This window comes from Gouania willdenowi, chromosome 20, assembly GCF_900634775.1.
Source record: "Gouania willdenowi chromosome 20, fGouWil2.1, whole genome shotgun sequence".
Classification (NCBI taxonomy): domain Eukaryota; kingdom Metazoa; phylum Chordata; class Actinopteri; order Blenniiformes; family Gobiesocidae; genus Gouania; species Gouania willdenowi.
In genome coordinates this window covers 2,611,664-2,632,843 of record NC_041063.1, presented here as the reverse complement: position 1 = coordinate 2,632,843, position 21,180 = coordinate 2,611,664, and the positions used below count along the sequence as shown (strand labels likewise).

The window sequence follows — 21,180 nt, the reverse complement described above, 5'->3', positions numbered from 1 at the left end:
CAGTAGCATTTCCTGAAGGGTTGGCAAAAAAAAAGATGATTTAGACGACTCTCACGTCTGCGCTCTGAGGGTTCCTCGGACACTGTTTAAACACGAGCCTTTGTGCTCGCAACGCAGGAATGTGACGGCTGCTGAGTGCAAATCCCAGCACCTAACAGCGACATTTCTAACACACAGCAGACGAGCCGTGGGTCGTCTCTGCTGAGCACATCACAGCAACCATGAAACATCATGTAAATCTAAGTGTTGGATCGTCCAATGAGATAATTGAAAAACAACTTTATTCAGTTTAATACATACTGTAGGGCAGGAAGCCGGGGACAGATGCATACATTCAGCTTAAAAATATGGTAGTTCCCACAATTCTCTTCACAGCCAACATTTGTTTTGTTCTGCCATTGAATCCAGGGTTCTCACCAGGAAATTTTCACAGTGTAGGGGAATTGCGAGGTGCATGAGTGAGCATTGTAGCGGGATCTGGGCGCATTCCCCCCAGAAAATATTGAATTTTATAACCCTCTTTTGTCAAGTAAAGCTAAAGGTGTTTGTTCCAGCCTTACTTTAACGCCAAAAGTTATTTGTTGAATTGATGAGGAGTCATGATGATGTTTGAGTTACTCATGATTGGTATCATCCTCCACTAATTCAGTCTCACTTTATTCAAAAGACTGATTCGAAGACGCACATTTAAATATTAAATGAGGTATTGTGTGGGACCCACAGTAATACTGGGACTGTTATAGACTTCCTGCCTAAAAGTCCAAGTGTGCAACAATTGTTACGACAGTACCGATTAAAAAAGGAAAAACCAACAGAAAAGCTCCATACGCTGGTCGAAACACACCGTAGGGGATCAAGATGACAGCACAGAGGGACCCCTACCCTCAACAGTGCTGGCGAGAACCCTGGAACCCCAATGGTACACTCATATGCAAATATGCAATGCTTTACTTTCAACTAAAACTAAGTAAACATGGTACAATAGTAAAAAAACAAAAAAAACAACAACAAAAGATCAGCCACTGAACAAAAATGCAAAAAAAAAAAAAAATGGCACAAATGTTCCTATGCAGTTTAAAGAAGAAACCAAACAATCCAATGAGCGACAGGACATCCCTGGAGTGAGATCAGACCTGGTGCTACAGTTGCAGAAACACATGAATAGCACAAACATGGTGGGATGTTTGGGGAGGTGTGTCTCTAAATGTTCCCCAGTCCCTACCACAGCAATGGGAGTGCTGTGGAATCCATCAGCTTTTTCCTTTTGGATTCATCAAATGTGGAGGAAGTGGCCTGATGACTCACGGTTCTGTCTAATATTGAACACTTTCTCTTTGTGTTGGTCCAGTCAAAGGGATTTGTGAGTAAAGACTGTAGTAGTGCTTATAGATAATACGTAGATTATCCGTCTGAGTATGTGAGCGACAGTTGGTCGCAATCCATCAAAAAAAGACGAGGGGAAGGCGTGCAATTTTAAGAGCTTCCTTCTTCTTTGGCACACAGACAGAACTAGCCGGTGCCAGTCTCTTTGATTCATTCTTAAAAACACAATAACTGCAGAGTTACGAGTAAAATGAAATGCAAACTCAAACATTTGACAAAAACGAGGCAGAAGTGTGGATGACGGAGACTGACTGAGAGGAGAAAACAAGATGGTTGAGCGTGGTGAACTTTTTCATAAGCAGCATAATATCCACAGTCAGTGCAGCGTGAAGGAGACATCAGAGAAACATCAGATGTGCCCGCTAAGGCACAAACACAAGCTCTCCCAGTCTCCTTTGCTCCTTAACTGCGATGGCCAAGTCATGCAGGCGTGAACTGAGAATCTTTATTAATGTCGTGATGGCAGAAAGCGCAGGAGAAACGCCCCAAACCAGAGGCTGAGCTGGATTGGTTGCAGTGACGTGTGCAAACGTAGTTTTCTGTGTAAACGAGTGTTTGCTCGGTTCCTTCAGCTCAGCAAAGTCAGAGAACAGAGACAGCTCAGCGTAGGACGACAGCACACCGTTGGGAGGAGGAACGGACGTACGCATGTGAATGTTTATGTTCAGGAGTGTGTGTGTGTGTGTGTGTGTGCTTCCTAAAGCACGGAGCAATAACCGCCACAGGTTTCACCACCGGCGTCCTCATCTGAGAGCTGCACGGCGCGGCCATGGTTCTCGCTCTGCCACAGGCCTGGGGTCTGAATAATCTTCTCCACCAACTCTTCAAAGGCGCACTGAACGCCATCCTTTGTCTTGGCGCTCGCCTCTGGAGAGGGTGGAGAGGGATAGGAGCAGGAACACAAAAATAGGGGGAGGATGAGGATTAAAAGGGTGAAGAAAGAATTGTGTCAACAATAACTTATTGGTAATCATTAGAGGATACAGTGGTTCTCAAATAGGTGAGAGTGGAAAATTAACAAGTGAAAGCATTAAAAATATTTCATAATGTTTAACTTGATTATCATGCTAAATATTACCAGCAACTCAAAAATGACAACAAAAACACACAAAATAAGATACAAATATACAGAATGATAAAAAGAACAGACAAACATCAACAAAATACACAAAATGACAGCAAAAACACAAAAAACCTACAACAAAAACACACTGAATGAGCAATAAATACACAAGATTACAACAAAATACTCAGAAATAACAGAGAAACAAACAAAATGACATAAGAAACAACCAAACAACACTAAAAACACACCCACACACACAGATAATTATTTAAACAATACCAACAACACACAAAAATAACAAAAACACACAAAATGAGAGAAACATATACTGAATGATAAAAAGAACAAACAAACAACAACGAAATACACTCAAATTACACTAAAAACACAAAAATGATGATAGAAATGATCTTGATTAGAACTTGAAGTGAAAATACAAAGATTAGTGTTGGTCCCACATCAGGAGGAAGTGACAGGAAATTATAAAAACTATATAAATAAATCTATTCAGGAGGAATTAAATACTGTTTCATCCACTTATTTACAAAATGAGATTCTTTAAAATGTGTGTTTTCACTCATTCAACCCATTATTATGATCTATAGATGTTTTTTCATAGAATTATGGGCAAAATGTTGTAGTCGCACATTAAGGGGTGATTTGGAAAGTGGGACTAGAACTAAAAAACTGTGCGTGACTACAACATTTTATTAATAATAATAATGCCTTTGAATTTATATAGCGCTTTTCTCTATGAGACTCAAAGCACATACAGAAACCATTATTCGTTCACATCAGTCATACCGGTGGTGTAAGCTACAATGTAGCCACAGCTGCCCTGGGGCATACTGACAGAAGCGTGGCTGCCATTTTGCACCTACGGCCCCTCTGACCACCACCAACATTCATGCATAGTTCATACGAAGCAATGTGGGTAAAGTGCCTTGCCCAAGGACACAACAACAACGACTTGGACAGAGCGGGATTCGAACCCAGAACCCTTCGGTTACTGGACGACCCACTCTACCACTGAGCCACACTAAGAAAATGATTTACTGATTAAAACATAAATAAAACTATAGAGCATAAATAAACCAGTGATAATAACACGTTTAAAGAGAGTTATTAGGCCCCTCCCCAAAACAACCGTCATGGAAACCCAGCTAATGAAGTCTATCAGCAGTAAGAACCCCTCACGTGTTAGAAAGACTCTAAACTTCTCAGAACATGATGAGGATTATTTGGGCATCTCAAATATGAAAAATGAAAGTAACGTAGGAAAAGCTGAACAGCCAGAGGATGATAACCACGTCTACTTTATAAATAGATCAGTGTGCAGCGGCGCTCCCTGTGATGATGATGCTGATGCTGTAACTCATGTGCCTGGCACACACTTTGCAGAGCAGGGAATCCTCCGGACTTACCTATAAAAAGCATGGAATGTTTCCTTGCAAACTTCAGCCCCTCTGCCCTGTCTAGCACTCGCTTTTCCTGAAACAAAAGGAGAGGAGGTGATTATTCTCTGCAGGGCCTTTACAGTCTGGAGTCTTCACCGGGTAGACGGGGAAAAGTGATTTTCACAGACAAAGACGTAATAAATTCATAATGATCTACTTAGTGGGCCCCCTTTATCCCCACTGCCGTGATTTTGGTGTCCTAGTGAAAGAACAGCTGCCAAGAGGATGAAAGTGCCACAGGTCTTTAGTTCAGTCATTTGTCAGCTGACTGCAAGCTGGATTTTTACTTATTCTGGGTATTTAAACCCCCTTCTGTTTGGAATGGTAGATAGATAGCTGTTTAAAAAAAAAAAAAAAAACTCACCTTATCAATTTTGTTTCCCACCAACATTTTCACCAGGTCATTTCTTGTACAGTACGTCTCCAGCTCGTTGAGCCAGTTGTCCAGTTTAGTGAAGGTCTCTCGTCGTGTGACGTCATAAACTGACCAACAAAAAGGACAAAGCAGGATGAGAAACACACGCACGCTAAGGACAAGGTCCTGGTAGTCCTGTCAAAAGTAGCTGTTTATTTATCAGTCCACTTTAAGATAATACAACCATTTTTCCCCACAAACTAACAATTAATTTTGCTTCGCTGAAAATGTAATATTAAGATAAAAAATGCACAAAACAAATGCTTTAAACACTGTTTCTATTATATTTTTTTGGTGAATATGGTCTATTTTTACATCAAAGTGGTTTTAACCCTCATATTAACCTTGAGGTCAATTTGACCAGATTCACTGTTTATCATTCAAAGAATAAAAGTTGACCTTTTTTTGCTTCACATTTCTTGACTTTTCCTAATTTGATGGGTACAATCGACTAAGCATAAAGTTATCATGATGATATTTTTACAATGTGCTGAACACGTATTCCACGCATTGGTGTTCCTCTGGGGTCAATTTGACCCCCAGTGGTTTTAGCTGTGTCTGTGTGTGTGTGGGACCTTAAATTTAAGTTAATACATGATAGGGGGGGAGACACAATATTTTCATGAAAACTGTACTTTTTGTGTATGTTTTCATGTTGAAACTGCAAAATCTCATCATTAATTTGGGTCACAGCTTGTTTTATGGGAGTAATAGTATTACGTAAGAAAAAAACACATGGAAACAGCATAAAAGACACAAGGAAGGACACGTATGAAATAATTAGGGTTCCACGAGGCTTAGGAACCCCCTTGTGAAAATGTTCATCCTACACATTTGAATAATTTGCTCAGAATTCAGGTGGAGCAGGAAGTCTGTTCTACAGATTCAACTGATGTGTGTGTGTGTGTGTTTTCCCCAGGATGAAAAGCCATCATGCTCCTTATAACAGAGACATATTAATATGGTGCTGCTGCTCACCCAGGATGACCCCCTGGGCCCCACGGTAGTAGCTGGGTGTCAGGGTTCGAAAACGCTCCTGTCCTGCTGTGTCCTGCAAAAAAAAAAATACACACATTACACACACACACACACACACGGCAAAAAGAAAAGAAAGCACAGACTCCACAGTGAGGCTGAATACTTTAACATGAGCACCATCGTGTGGAGACCTGAGCCATGAGGCTGAGGTCAGTTTGACGTTTTGTTTAACAGGCAGCGGTTGAAGTAACCACATCACATACACTAGAATAGTGTACATTTGGTGTCATTTACTTCATATTTATTTGGTTATTTACTCCAAATATCCATCAATCCATTTTCTGACCCACTTGCTCCTTTTTCAGGGTTGTGGGGGTCTGCTGCAACCACTCACACGGTCCTACGGACAATCTGGAGTCTCCAATCAACCCAACAGTCATGTTTTTATTTGGATTGTGGGAGAAACCCAGGCTCAAAGTGTCCACCCCAGGGCTTGAATCCAGGACCTTCTTGCTGTGAATTTTACACTAAAATAGTGAAACACTCTTAAACTGGACGACCATTTCTTTCTAATCAAATAAAGCAAATCATTTATTTTTTTTAATTCTGTCAAAACTACGAGCGCTGTATCAGTTTTTTTAGAGAACTAAATAAATAAGTTTTACAGTATTGCACAGTGCTATGTGCTGATGATTCAGATGAATTTCTATTCATAAAACATTTTGTAAAGGAAATAAAGGCAACAATAATATGACCTTGTTTCTTACTATAACTAATGCAAAGTTCTGCTTATAGATGAAAGACAATCTCTAAAGCATTTAGTCAAATATTTGGGACTGAAATAAATTAAGTTTTTTTACTTAGTATTAGAGCTGGGCGATATATCGAGATTGACGATATATCGAGTTTTCTATTTTAGCGATATAAAAAATGACAATATTGCATGTAACAAAATATATCAATTTTTTTAACTTGTTTTTATTTGTACAATCACACAGTGCAAATTACATCATACAAGTATCTAATATCATTTATAAAGTACAGTCAAACATTGTCCTTAATAATTTTTCCACATCTCATATATATATATATATATATATATATATATATTATAGCTTATTCTTTTTTATTACAATCCTTGTTTTAGGAGTTGATTCTTGCTCTACTTCTCAGAACAGCATGAAAAGTACAGTTACAGTTACATGATCACTGAGTGCATCCTAACCCAGAGCTTCCCCCTAAACATCCACACTATAGAACTCACTCACACGTGCTGTCCCATAGAGGAAAAAAAGTCAAAAGTGGCACATAGTGTTCAGCTATTTGTTAATAAATGTGCCTGTGTGGTATTTGCATCAGCACATTTAACCTATAATTGTCTTTCTGGTCAGACTTTGAATTAAAAATGTTGACATTTATATCGTATATATTGTCATTTTGAAAATATATCGAGAAATTACTTTTGGTCCAGAATTGCCCAGCCCTAGTCTGTATAAAATCATCCCATAGGAACATCATGGAGCTTTGAGTTTGACCTTCTGATACGACTGTTATGTGAACGACGTGTCATTGAAACACGAGTCAGCTTAAATATTAATTTAGCCCCACAGTGAGCGCTCATTGGCTGTTGGATGAAGAAATATTAGGGTACAGATGATTGTTTCATTTGAGTCTCTTAAACCAACAACGTTCCCACAATCCCATTATCCTTTAGATGTGAGTTATTACATCCGAACCTAAAACTTTTATTCTGCAGGGTTCATAAACTATTATTGTAGTGGCGTAATTGATAATCAATTACAATTAAAATGAATTGGAATTTAAAAATGATGTTGCTGTCATAATTGTAATTAAAAGGTAATTGAGTTGAGATAATTTACTTTGTAATTGTAATTCCCATGAAAATTCTATAAAAATTGTCAATTATAATTTAATGCAAAACTGGGGAACCAAAGTATTGTCTCCAGCGGCTTTAAAGGGGCAGTATTATGAAAAATTAACTTTATAATGGTTTTGCTACAGTGATATACATCCTTTAGCCTCATTCAGAGGGTCAAAGTTGAGAAAGTTCTGTTTCCTCCCTCCCTTGTTAACGGGACAGTTGGATTTTTCTTGCGTTGTGACATCACAATGCGGAAACTCCTTCTCCTGACAATCCTGGCTCCTCCCTCTCAAACTACACAGGTAAAACAAACATAGCGAAGGCAGGTTGATTTACAGTTAATATCTTAACGTTCAGTATATAGATAAACCGAAAAGCGCTCACAATCAGTTTCACTTTTAGTAGTAGTAGTTATACCACCTTTATGTGATGATCTGACTTGTTTGTGACTCGATGCGACGCAGCTGTTGGACAAAACAATGAACTATCGTCTTAAATGGACAATTTCTGTGGTCATAAGAGGCGTGGAGGACAAGAAAGCTGCATGTTTAAAACAGCTGATTCAGTTGATAGTAGAGAGTTTACTTCCCTGATACACGCTGTTCAGCATGTATGTTCAAGCCCACTCAGGTATAAGCATGAAGGCCCAAAAAACAGCCTGTTTTTAGGAGAGCTCTGAAAGTGACTTTTCAGAGAAATAAAAATCCAGAAAACCGGCGAGTTTGGGAAAATAAACCTCAAATACTATGTTGTTGTTGTTCTTAGAACAAAGGTTTGATGTGTGAAAAATAGCATAATACTGGACCTTTAAATGTGCTCAACATTTCAAAAACTCCATTTTTATTCACTGTATTAGAAATGAGATAGATATAACACTCTTTATCTATTGCCTAGTATGACCTAGCTGAACTCTCCTTTGATAGACAGACATGTTTGCTTTTTGCTGTTCAGCACATCAACACGTGACTTACCCATATTGCCAACTTTGCCTTGTTGCCATCCACAGAGATGGTCTTGACTTTGAAGTCCACACCTTCAAAATAAAAGTAATAAAACATTCAGCATCAGAGATAGGCATTGGTTTCACTATGATGAGTACCAGAAAGCAGAAAGGAATGTAATGACCATTGAGACATTGTGAAAACATGCGTAGCACACATTGTGTCTGTACTCTTGGTAACAAAGATGATTACAATGGCACAGAGCCCGTCTCCTGTCTTATACTGGGACTGTGTGGGACACTGGGACACTGTGGTCTAGATGCCTGTGCTGATATCAACACAGCTCTGTATTAAACAGGACAGAAAATCTTTCCACCTGTGAAAAGACTCAGTGAACAATGAGTCATTGCTAAGAATTCAGGCAGGTCCCAAAGAGAAGACGTTTACATGAGAAAAACAACACAGAAACGTTCCTTCTTGACAAGTAAATCTCCTCTATTGCTTTGGTAGCAGTGTCGCTGTGGGGAGAGTGTGCAGTGTCTGTATGACACGCTGGCCTAAGGTTTAGCACCCCCTGACAGATTAGGCAGGGAAATGTACACTGATGATGGATTATTTTCACATCTGGCTCAGTGGAGCTCAGCCCATTTACAGAGAAAATCAGTGACCAGACCAGGAAGCTGTGTTTCCATTACCCTAGGAAATGCGCAAAATCTAAATAGTGCAATAAAAACTGGTAATGGAAACACCCACATTAAGAAAAAACACTCAAATATCGCAAAAAGTTTTTACACTTTCATGAGGAGGTATTTCTGACATTTCGATATTGGAATGTGTCGCAAAAGCACCATGGAAACACTTTTTATGCAAATACACGGACGTGAAACAACAAAGAAATAGGGAGTGCTACAAGGAGTTTCTGAACATCCGCCTTCCTGCGCCGAAGTCTCACAGGATGAGATTTCATGGGAGTTGCGAGGCTCCTGAACAAAACAACCTTCAATGGAAACACGTTAAAAGCGCAATTACACTTTATTGACATTTAGGAATATCGCTTTTATTTTGCAAAAATCTGTAATGGAAACCCAGCTAAAGACTGGTGGCCCGGGGGCACACTCGTCCCTCGGTCTAATTTTATGCAGCTAAACGTACAAAATGACAGAAAAACACACAAAACAAAAGCCAAAATACATTTAAAAAATACATAAAATTACAACATTGCAGGAAAAAACAGTAAAAAAACGAGAAAAACATTCAAAACTACTCCAAAAATTAACAAAACCAAAACAGTAATACACAAAATCACTCAGAAAAATATACAAAAATACAGAAAATGACAACAAAAGTACACAAAAAGACAAGAAGAAAAAATGACTGTAAAACCACAGTACAAACAAGCAAAACGACAACAGAAATACACAAATTACTCCAAAAAACGCTAAATGACTGTACAAATACACAATGTTGAACATGTGGCCCTCTGATCAAACAAGCACATTTTTGTGGCCCTGCTGTGATCTAGGGTGTAATACAGTAAATACCACTTTTGCCAAGAGATTATATTTTATTCTGTTATTACAGTTTTCAAGAAAATTTACTACATTTACTATTTTTCTATTCTTAGCGCATTTCCCCCAATGAATATGTATAGCAGGCGGATCTCCCAGGGGGAGCTAAAATATGGGAGGAGGAAATGCAAATTCATGCAGGGGCAACAATGCAATTCCTGAAATCTGGAACTGTTTGCGGTGATAGTTTTAGTACCACAAAATAGTACGACTGAGATGCAGGTGCAGTCACACACTCAGAGATCATTGCTGCCGTAAATGTGGACAGAAAACACAGCAGAGATTAACAAAAGGCTCCAGTTGTGTGTGAGCATGATCAGCCGCACACATGCACCCATCTGTCACTCACAGTCACATCCACTGCAGGATAAATAAAGAATATCTATCTATCTATCTATCTATATATCTATCCATCTGGTGTAATTCATCCATTATTTGTATTCGTTCCCTCTACGAACACTACGAACACCTCCAATTCTGCTGCTTCACATTGTTATTTTCACCCTCCATGTTCAACACAACATGTACAAAACGCTCATTTAAATAGGGGCCGTCTGCACTAGTTCTGCACGTGCACTAATCATTGTTGCAATCTTAGTGAATTCCGTGCAGCACGTGAGGAAACCGCATCACTAAAGAATTTAGAGACGCAATTGGTTTAATACCCTTTATTTCAGATCTTGAATCCGCCCCTCAAACCCATGTTGAGTACATAATTAATTGTACTTATTAATTCATCTTTGCTTCTACCAATGTTACACATATATAAAGTCGGATACAATAAAAGTAATACAAATCAGAGGAAAAAAGTAAAATGAATGTTTAAAAAAAATAGAAATTTATGTTCAATAACAGTCAGAATAATGCCTTAGGAAATCCACTTTGATCTCCTTGACTGTGGAAGTCAAGGAGACTTCAAAGGAAACATCAATGCGATCAGCAGACGCCTCTGACGAAGACTGGCAGTTGTCAGTCGAAACATGTCAGGAGATCAAAGTGGATTTCCTAAGGAAGAGTTGTCTGAATAAATAAAACCTTAACATACGAATCAATGCTAGTCTAAAGACTGATGCACACACAGAAATATCTTATCTTACATCTGGTGTGTTTTGTAAGAATGAATAAACTTTCAGCATGTGTTTGAACTCTGGAGGACTTTTCCTTCTTTTTTTGTACTGGTGGTACATAACTGAGTGCTGAAATCATCAAACAGTAACTGTCAACATAATCTGGGTATCTTTGTGAAAGACAGCAGAGTAATTTTGGATGCAGTTAGTGATCTGAGGCCAGTACTCTGTGTTAATGTGATGATGCAGTGGGACAGCTTCTGTCAGTGCGACTGTACATCCACAGACAAACCCTTTCATGTGGTGAAGATGATGAAGACCTTCTAATAAAATGTGAATGATTACAGATTAAACGGGTTGAGTCAGAAAGGAAAGGCCCACATCTGTTTGGCAACGCATCTTAGCCGACCATGAACAGCGGTAGCCATCTCAGCTTTGACCTGGACATTACAGAGAGTTTTCACTGTTTGGACTAAGAGCCTGTTCGTCTGAACAAAGAGTGCACTGTGTGCACGACACAAACTCACACTGTTACTGTAAGAAAACCACACAACATCTTAAATGACATAAATCTAAGTAAGTAAACATTTTCCTGACCTTTAGATTTATAAGAAGAAACATGACCCAGTGACACATGAAATGATTGATTAGTGAAATATTGCGGGCACTGGGAGGAGACATAGTCTAGTCTGCTTTTTTACAGCCCACTTTAGGTTTAAAATAAACTGAGCGTGTACGGTGGGGATGGGTAACTGGTATCACAGTGGGGCCACAAAAATGTGATTGTCTGCTCCAAGGGCCACATTATCAATATTCATGCCAGAATTAAGAATAATAATGAATCTGAGCATTAACACAGGAAAGAACAAAGAGGTTTTTGTCATCGTTTGTTGACTTTTTGTGTAGCTTTTAATGAGTTTTTAGTAATTTTGTGTGTTTTTGGAGTCATTTTGTGTATTTAGCTGTCATTTTGGGAATTTCGGCTAGCATTTTGTGTATTTTATAAGTCATTATTTGTGTTTTTGCTATTTCTTGTGTGTTATATTTTCATTTATTTATTTTTTCAGTATTTTTGTCGTTTTGGGTGTTTTTTTTTCTGTCATTTTGTTTGTGTAATTGCTGTTGTTTTGTGAGTGCAGGTGGTTGTTGTGAGTTTTTGTTGTCGCTTTGTGTATTTTTGTTGACATTCTGTGCATTTTGCTGTTGTTTTGTTAATTTTTGTGAGTTTTTCTGTGTATTGTGTTGCTATTCATTTTACTTAAAATTTTGGTAGCATTGTCTCGGGGGCTGCACAGAATTACACTGAGGGACACATGTGGCCCCCAGTTGCCTTTGTCTGGTGTACAGTATTCTGGTGATTGTTAAATATGACTCGCCGAGTGTTCTTTTTTTTTTTCAGTGGAGACTCCAAACTCTAAATGACTGTAAGGTGACCGAATCTGAAATAACTAATTGCTTAATTTCTATTTCTTATTATTGGCAGTAAATAGTAGGTGTGCTATAAACATATGGGTTTGAGTTGTGGGAACTGAAAGTCTGTGCTTTTGTTTTTCATTATAACTGGCAAAATTGATAATTACTTACAATTATGGCATAATTATAAGTGTAAATGTAATTGAAAACATCTATTGCTGTTGTAATTTAATTGTAATTGAGTTCAGATAATTGACTTTGTAATTGTAATTGGCATGGAAATCTTTAAACCTATAATCTATACATAATCTATAACCATGCTAAAGTTCTATTGCTTACAATTTAACAATTGTTAACTAAATGTGTGTTTCATATCAAGATTTCCCACTATCATTCAGCTATCTTGAATATCATTTTTCTTTAATAAATTAAAATTGAGAGGAATACGCCCACATCAAAAACACTAATGCCAATATTTTTATGGATTAGGAAGCCTAACAAGGAAACAAAAAGATGAAAAACAAATTGGATGATAGATTATTTTTATTAGTGTATTTTACAGTTGATTTAAGACATGGGTTAAAACTGAGCCATTATCATAAGAGATGCTAACAGAAAGCTAACACAAGAGGATGGTCACATTTTATGGACTTATTTGTTAAAGGCTCAGTAATTGTGATTCATTTATTCATTGTCTCTGCAGAGTGTGTCTGCTTGTAGCTCCATCACTATCAGTGAATATGTGTCAGCACCTCAAACCACAGCAAGTTATGTTTTATCATCTCTATAACTGTAAATTAAAACTAATTATTACTGTAATCTTTAAATTACACACGATAGTTGAGTATTAAATTGCAATATTAGCAAAACATTTTCAAAATGTTTCAGTGCATTCATCACTGGTTGTGCATGAGGTTTCTCGGCTTCCACACAGATGTTTTCAATGATTGTGTATTAATCAGCTCTGCAGAAAGCCTGAGGAGCAGAAAGAACGCTACCAAAAATGCAAAAAACATGAAGCTCTCGTCCATAGTTACCCCGTAAATATCCAAATATCACACAAACAGAAGATTTAAGAAGATGTATTTCTATTTTGGTTTTAAGTCAGTAAAACAAAATAACCACACAGTTTATTTGTTATTTTGGTTTGGTTTTAAAACGGAATAACCAAAGAACGAAGGGCACACGGATTGATTCACATCCCTAGTAATGAAACATTCATTTTTTACACTTTACAATGTTCCTTATTGTGTTTTTGTAACACTACTGTTTGTTGCGTGGGAGTTAATGTGTGTAATATGACATGCTTCATGCTGTGCTATCATGTGCTACTACACCACATTGACTACTGTTCATTAAACCCTGGTAAAGGAGGCTGTTGTGTTATATTTCTATCTGCTCCACATTTCAAAAGCCACTTCTCACATGTACTCACCAATGGTTGCTGATTGTTCTGGGTCAAATGTGTCTTCTGTGAACCTCAGGAGGAGGCTGTTGACAGGAAAGATACAAATAAAGATGAGAATACATCAGAGCTATACACTCATCTATATGTTTGACTGGTTTCCATTCCCTCCTCCACTGCAAACATCCCTGTTTTAATCACCAGTAGAACTCACACTCTCTTTTTATTAAATCATCTGTTTTACTGACGATGGCACTTTTTATTGTATATGTTCTTTTAATCAAGTCCTTCCTTATGAATAATTTGATTTTAGATCACAAACTGGATTTTTAGTTTTTAACTGAAACCTGACGCACAGACGCACCAATAATTCTCGCTCACTTTTTCAATCCGTGATGGTACGAGGGGAGGTGGCACAGCATCTATCACTACCAACAACCATGACACCAAACATGTTTTATTTGACACCTGCTCTTCTTTTGAATTTCACGCTTTTAATTTTAACAGTCCTTTTTTATGCATCACATTAACAGCGCGTTCACACCAAACGCGTCGAATGCGTCTAAAGTGTCAGGTGTAGATTCACAACATATGGTGGACGTGCCTATAGGAACGTCAAGAGGTCCCCACTGCGCATCCTGTGTGGCGCGTTTTGACGTGCGTCCGGCGCTCAATCAGGAGCGTTCCCCAACCGTGACGTATTTAGAATAATGACAAGCAGAAAAAAACACTAACCGGAGACAGATGGACAGGCTCTTCTACTGGAATAGAGCATCTGTAGTTGTTGTCCTGGTAGGAGATGCGAGCGCCGATGCAGGTCAGCAGGTCATCACACTGGGCACGTGAGAGATGGAAGTAGCGCTGAATGCGACTCTCGTCCGAGTGCAGCTCTGGTGAATCCAGAAATGGCGCCGAGGCTCAAATAAAGCCAAGTCACTCTCTGGATAATGTAGAGCCGATGAACGGGAGTCGGAGGCAAGGAACTCCAAACTTTATTCTCCATTCAACCACACGCGCCTGACAAGCGTCTGTATTTAATGAGCACAAGCGTTCAACTACGGGCGTGAGGCACGATTTTGACACCCGGAACGTGTTTGGTGAAAACGTACCATAAGGCTGCAACGATTAGTCAACATAATTGAAAACGTCGACAACAAAAATTTGACGCTTTACAATCTGCGTCAACGTGTCATTAAATCTTGTAAACAATAACAAAGGATAAAAACCGGCACGCAGCCACTTCCTGGTGCAGGTCTTTGCGTGAACTGCGGAGGGCATTACCACTCCCACCTGACCGTTTAATGCTGGTAATTGGAAAATACAAGCGAGAAAAAATGGCGGACCAAATTGTTGAAGAAGCCCAAAAGCTTCGACCTAAACTTTCTAAAGTGTGGGAACATTTCAGCGAAGATAAAGCAGCAAAATAAGTGAGATGTAAACTATGTGAGGTACGACTGGCTTGGTAAGCACAGGGTGTTCCACGTTCTTCATGTCCAGTGGAAAGGTGAGATCATAAGTCACGATGATATCTCAACAATCTTTAATTTTAATCACATGCAGATTTGTTCGTTAGCCAACAAACTATGATTAAAATAGTTATTACGTTTGTTTAGTGCTCATCTGTCAGAAAACTACAGAAGAAGCTAGCTACTGTAAGTTAGCAAGCGCTACTTCAGTTTTGTTTATGCATAATTTACTTCACGAAACCTGCTTTTAATTAAAATACCTTGTTTTCTGCTTATACTAGCATTAATTATGAATATTAAAATGCTTTTGTTGCTACTGTCAATTGTGTAATTTTATATAATATTGATATATGATTAGATTTTTCTTAACTTTTAGGTAATCTGATCATTTGTAATAGGTATATCTTTTTTTTTTTTTTTTTAAATAGTGCTCCAAAGCCAAGGCATTAGGATGAGTTTGACATGAGGAGAGGTTAATGCATCCCCCAAAGAACATTTTGAATATAATAGTCATTGATACGAGAAAAATATCCATGGGTGAGGATGATACAGACGTTCCAGCCAGACTACACCTTACCATGCATAATTCTTTAGTTGGTCTGAAGTTCTTACCACACGTGTAAGACAGATTAGCAACATCTTTTCCTTTTTTTTTTTTACAAAGTGTTTCTGTTATGAGTAGTTGTTCAAGACCACATGCACTTTCTATTATTTAATTTTTTATTTTTTTTTATTGTGATCACTATTATAAATGCATTATTTTGTCCTGTCATTGTTTTATTTCCTTTCTGTAAAACACGCTGTCAGAGCACAACAAGGTCACTTTCACACGTGTGAATATTTAAGCAGGAGGGTTAAAACATCCATTCAAAAATATGTGCTTGTATGTGTCGAATAATCAAAACAATTATTGATAGATTAGTTGACTACAAAAATAATTGTTAGTTGCAGCTCTACATTACATTATATAGAGCCCCAATTATTAGTGAGTTCTCAAGAGTTTTTATCAATTATTCATAACATAGTTGATAATGATCCTTCTAATCAGTGATTTTAATTTACATGTAGATAACCTTTAAGATTCTTTTACTCAGGATTTTTAAAATCTTCGTAATCTTGTGGATTTTACCCGGCATGTCATGCAGCTAACTCACAATAGCGGACAGTTAAAAAATTTAGAATTTTGTTGAAAAAGTTGAAAATTATTAAAGCATAAATCTCAGGAAATTTCTGAATTTTTTCATAGCTTATTTGTCAAAATCGGACAAACGGTAAAGGAGGAGTTAACGCAGAGGAAGAAAAAACGGCTAACAATAGTGAGGATGCCTCCTCATCTTCACTAATTATATTTCATATATGAAAAGTGCTCCATAAATAAAGTTTGATTAGTTTTTTCTATTTCATGGAGTGTGAGTAATCTTTAATGATTTCCTTTTTGCTTTGCTTTAACAGTTTGACCTGCAACACCCAACATGTCTAAATCACTCATTTCTCCAGGTGATGGTGTCCTTTACTGGCATTAGATCTATTTCCTCCAGATGATATCACCCTGGAACGCATTCATGAGGATAGGGTTGGTTTCTACGGCATGACTAATCAAGCACAGATGATGATGATGATGATGGAATTAGCTCATTTTTTTCCTCTGACCCAATCATAACTCTCTCTCCTTTCTATAAATACTGGAACTGAAAATGTTTATTGATTACAGTCCATATTACAGACGATGAGCTGCATTCAGACAAAGCCAAAAATAAAGATGCAGGATGCGTTTAGGCAATTATATCTGGTAAAGTGAACTGTTGCTTTCTCCTTGCCAAGCAGACATCTACCTGGTGATTTGAGGTGAATCAGAGATTTTAGGTAAACATGAAACATTGCCGTTCATCAGTGTGAATTTGTTTATTGGGTTTTTACAAAAATCCTGTTTCTTAATAAGAGAAAATAGCTTTCTGGAACAGTGCTTGAGCTGTGTATCTGTGTAGGAAGCACAGATGGTGTTCTACTCAGACCATTATCTATCCACGGTCAATGCAGACCTGTCTGCACACACGAGACAAACTATCAGCACTGCAGAGAAAAAGTTAGGAAGCAGATTAAAGGTGAAGTCGAGTGGAAAAGGAAATAACTTACCACGTAGAAAGAGAGATAATTGATATTGACGAGACGTTCTAAAGACATTTGTCAAGATTAATCATTTAAGTCTGGTCACGCCTGTTCAAATTCAAATAGTTTTTATTATTATTTTGAACAAGAGCTGCACAATTAATAGTTTTGGTATTTGAAATCGCTATTTGAAAATGACTGGAGGAAAGAAGAAAGCAATTACCGTATGTAAACTAAAAGGTTTCCCATCACTTCCTTCCAGTTTCCTCAGATTATTTTAAATCAGTAAGAAAGATACTTTACTGGGAGGTTCAGGGATTGTAAATAAAACAAGAAGACAGTCATCAACATCTCCCACCAGAATGGTTCTCATTATAACTCACAACCTTTTCCTAAATGTCCTAAATCTAAGAACTTAGATGTATACATAAGAAAATATTATCACATCAGAATATAAAATTAATAACTATCTTAAACTGTTTCTAAGAAAAGCTGTCCCCTTCCAGGATACCTCAAACAGAGTAAAAAAAATGGCACAAGGGCAATAACTCCTAGAAACATAATTGTGCGCTTCTTATTTTCGAACTCCATCAAGGTATTGATACCCATGCACTAAATTTGGTTATCGTATCTTAAACGGTTTCTGAGAAAAGCTGTCCACTTTAACGCAAACGGATGGACGCACAGACAGACGGGGCTCAAACCTATATCCTCCTTCCACTTTGTGGTGGTGGGGGATAATAATCAGTGATGACTATAATGAAACAGCTTTGACTTTGTTTCTCAGCTCTGATTGATCCTTTTAATCTTGATAATTTTCTTAAAAAGGCAATACACAATGTAGGGACTCAAATTTTCTATTCCAAAATGTTTGTCAGTTTACCCATTTCTCTTTTATTTCATCTTCTTTCTTGTGACAACAAAAACAGACACAACTACCACAAAATGGCTACAAAAACACAAAAAACAAAACATTACAGAATAGCTCTGAAGACACACAAACTGTCAACAAAATTACACAAAATGACAGGAAAATACAGAAAATAACAAAAATACAGAAAGTGACCCCAAAAATGCACAAATCAACAAAATAAATGCAGAAAATGGCAGAAAAACACACAAAATGACAACAAGAACACAAAAAAACACAAAATGACTAAAAACTGACAAAACAACAAAAAAAAAGACAAAACTCTTTTGTCTCCCCCTGTATTAATGCTCATTATTCTACATGCTGACATAAATGTTGAAAAGGTGGCCCTCGGATCATGTACAATCACATGTTTTGGTCCCCACTGTGATAGTGTTGCCCATCCCTGGTTTAGTCCGTTACATCTTGGGGCTGGATTTTAAAGACAGAAAGTTTAGAGAAATACAACCCCCAGTTCAGATGACTTTTTCATTTTCAGAATGTGAACGCTGCATTTTCCATCTGTTTTCTGTGATGACTGAAAATCGGCATCCCTAATGACGGTGACATTGTTTTTTAAATCAGGTCTGTAACAAGTGTGAGCCTGGCTCTCTGCCCTGGCAGACCCTGACCCTGCACCACTGATCACTCATCTGGATCAACGGAACTCATCTATACATTATGACAGAGACGACGCAAAGTGGAAACATTCACGTAGAAATGGCTGACCAGTCAAACTACTCCATTCCTGTCATCACTAACCACTAAGCCCTGTAACCCAGCTAATTAAATTAAAGGATGATCATCAACCATTTCTTTGTTGCCTTGAAAGTTTTCTTATCCAACAAACCTGTAAGCAGGTCATTATCTGTGGGCTCAGTCATGCTTTACTCCCACCACAGTTTGCAATGTGATGGTTGATGGCTAAAGGCTGGCTACCAGGATTCTTTCACGCAGTCTGGACCACAGTTACACACAGAGAGAGCTCCATTCTGGCACTGGCACATGTTATAAAGCTTATGAGAGTCAGAATAAGAGGAAAGCTGATTGGAATATTACAGGGATTAATGGTTCTCGGCCAAACCTCTGATTAACACTAAAATATCAGCAGAAGAAACAGTGTGGTTTACAGCTTATGGTCCATTTTCTTTTTTTGCTCATTTCTTAGTTTAGTTTGAACAACAGTTTGGACTAGTTTCACTTCACAAGGTTAAACAAATAAGACTGACGTGATATAAATAGGGGTGTACCGATCCAATATCAATATCAGATATTGGTCCGATATCAGCCTGAAAATTGATATTATTTAATTTTTTTATTGATTTTATTTCATTGTAGAATACGGTAGATATTATGGTGGAGGTTAAAATGTATGTAACCAATCTGTTAATAATAAATGGGTCAGTTTTTCTCATCCCTACTGTTGCTGACTATTGTTCTCAGTTTGAGTGACATCACTTGATCAATACTTTTCTAACATTCCACGCTACAAAATAAGTAATTATTATTCTTTTATAAATAAAAATAAAAATAAAAGTATGTATGATTCATGCTGATATCATATCGCATCAATATCGGTATCATATCGGAAATGAAAAAGTTGTATCGGGACATCCCTAGATACAAATCTAGTTTAAAACCTGATAAGGAAACATAAGTAAAACTGAGTGAAGTTGACAAATTGATAAAGAATATTAAAAAAGCTAAACTACAGGTGTTTGTCCACAAAAAAGCCAAATTATCCCTCTACTAAAAAACAAGAAGCAACCCTTTTCTGGTCTAAATAATCTAGTCCAATTAGTTTACTCACAGCAATTGGTTAAGTCATGGAAAATATGGTGTATGCACAAGTGAACAGTTATTTTAGCTACAATGAACTGTTCATTCCTAATCAGCACGCTTATAGAAAGAGGCATTCAACTGCATCAGCTCTGACCACAATGAAAAAAGTTAGTGGAAAGCCTAATGCTAGATTTTTCTGCCGTTTTCGACATAATTGAGTAGGGCTGAACGATTTTGACCAAAAGCAAAATTGCGATTTTTTGCAATCAATATTGCGATTTTGATTTTACTGCGATTTTTCCTCTGTTCACCACAAAATGTACTTTATGCATTACTGGTCATTGATTAATAAAAAACTAGACAATGTTATATTTTTGGAATTCCAAATGTAGTCAGTGGATTGCCCATCCGGTTAGGAAACATTAAGGAAAACCAAGCAAAGTGCAGAGAGTGCTGCAAACATATCTGTGTATTAAACTGTTCAACATCTGAACTATTCAGTAAACTCACTCCCTCTGAAGTATTGACTTCAAGTGTTATCAAAGAATAAATATCAGAAGCACTGGAAATATAAATAAAAAAATAATATATATATAAATATCTTTTTGTTTAAATAAAATATTACTTTTAAAGTAAAATCCTGATGCGGGTGCATTACCGCCATCTGGTTGTGTGTGGTCACAAATGTATTGAATGGATTGAATGGGAGCAATTAAAATAATGCAATTTATTTAATTGCAATAACAAAAAAAAAAAATGCATTGCTGTCTAACAAAGATTGCACTTCTTGTAGTGTTGACCTTTGACAGCACGTGCAGACAAAAAAAAAAAAAAAAAATCTACCAAACGGCAAATCAAAATCGCGATATGTAATATCGCGATAAAATCGCAAATGCAATTAATCGTTCAGCTTTATAATTGACCATAAAATACTCATTGATATATTGACTGCTTATAGATTTGATGATTCTGCTACTATATGGTTTAATAACTACTTAACAGGGAGAACTCAGACCGTTTTCTTCAATGGTTGTTATTCCAACATCGGAAGTTTGGCATGCGGAGTACCCAGGGTAGTGTTCTTGGTCCTTTATAATGTAATATATTTACTAATGATCTACCACTAGCTCTTACAAAAGCCAAAATGGTTATGTATGCAGACGACTCAACAATGTATACATCAGCTTCTACTACAGAAGAGATGAATACTGTCCTGCAGACAGAGTTAAATGCTGTTGCTGAATGGATGAATAAAAATGGATGAGTCTAAAGCCACAAAAAACACCACTTTAAAAAGAAAATAGACTAATATAAGACCATTCTGCGCTTGCGCGACTTGCA

The 21,180-nt window shown here is 37.4% G+C and overlaps 1 protein-coding gene across 1 annotated transcript in view; it reads right to left on the bottom strand.

The window, feature by feature from the left end:
- Positions 1–262: 262 nt before the first annotated feature.
- Positions 263–21,180, bottom strand: part of rab18a (RAB18A, member RAS oncogene family) — a 29,050-nt gene continuing 8,132 nt past the window's right edge. Inside the window, exons 2-7 of the mRNA XM_028435031.1 lie at positions 13,606–13,661; positions 8,153–8,214; positions 5,300–5,372; positions 4,271–4,389; positions 3,874–3,940; positions 263–2,250 (exon numbers count right to left, since the gene is read on the bottom strand). Of these exons, the coding sequence (XP_028290832.1) occupies positions 2,081–2,250; positions 3,874–3,940; positions 4,271–4,389; positions 5,300–5,372; positions 8,153–8,214; positions 13,606–13,661 (547 nt within the window). The 3' untranslated portion in view covers positions 263–2,080. The remainder of the gene's footprint in view (positions 2,251–3,873; positions 3,941–4,270; positions 4,390–5,299; positions 5,373–8,152; positions 8,215–13,605; positions 13,662–21,180) is intronic.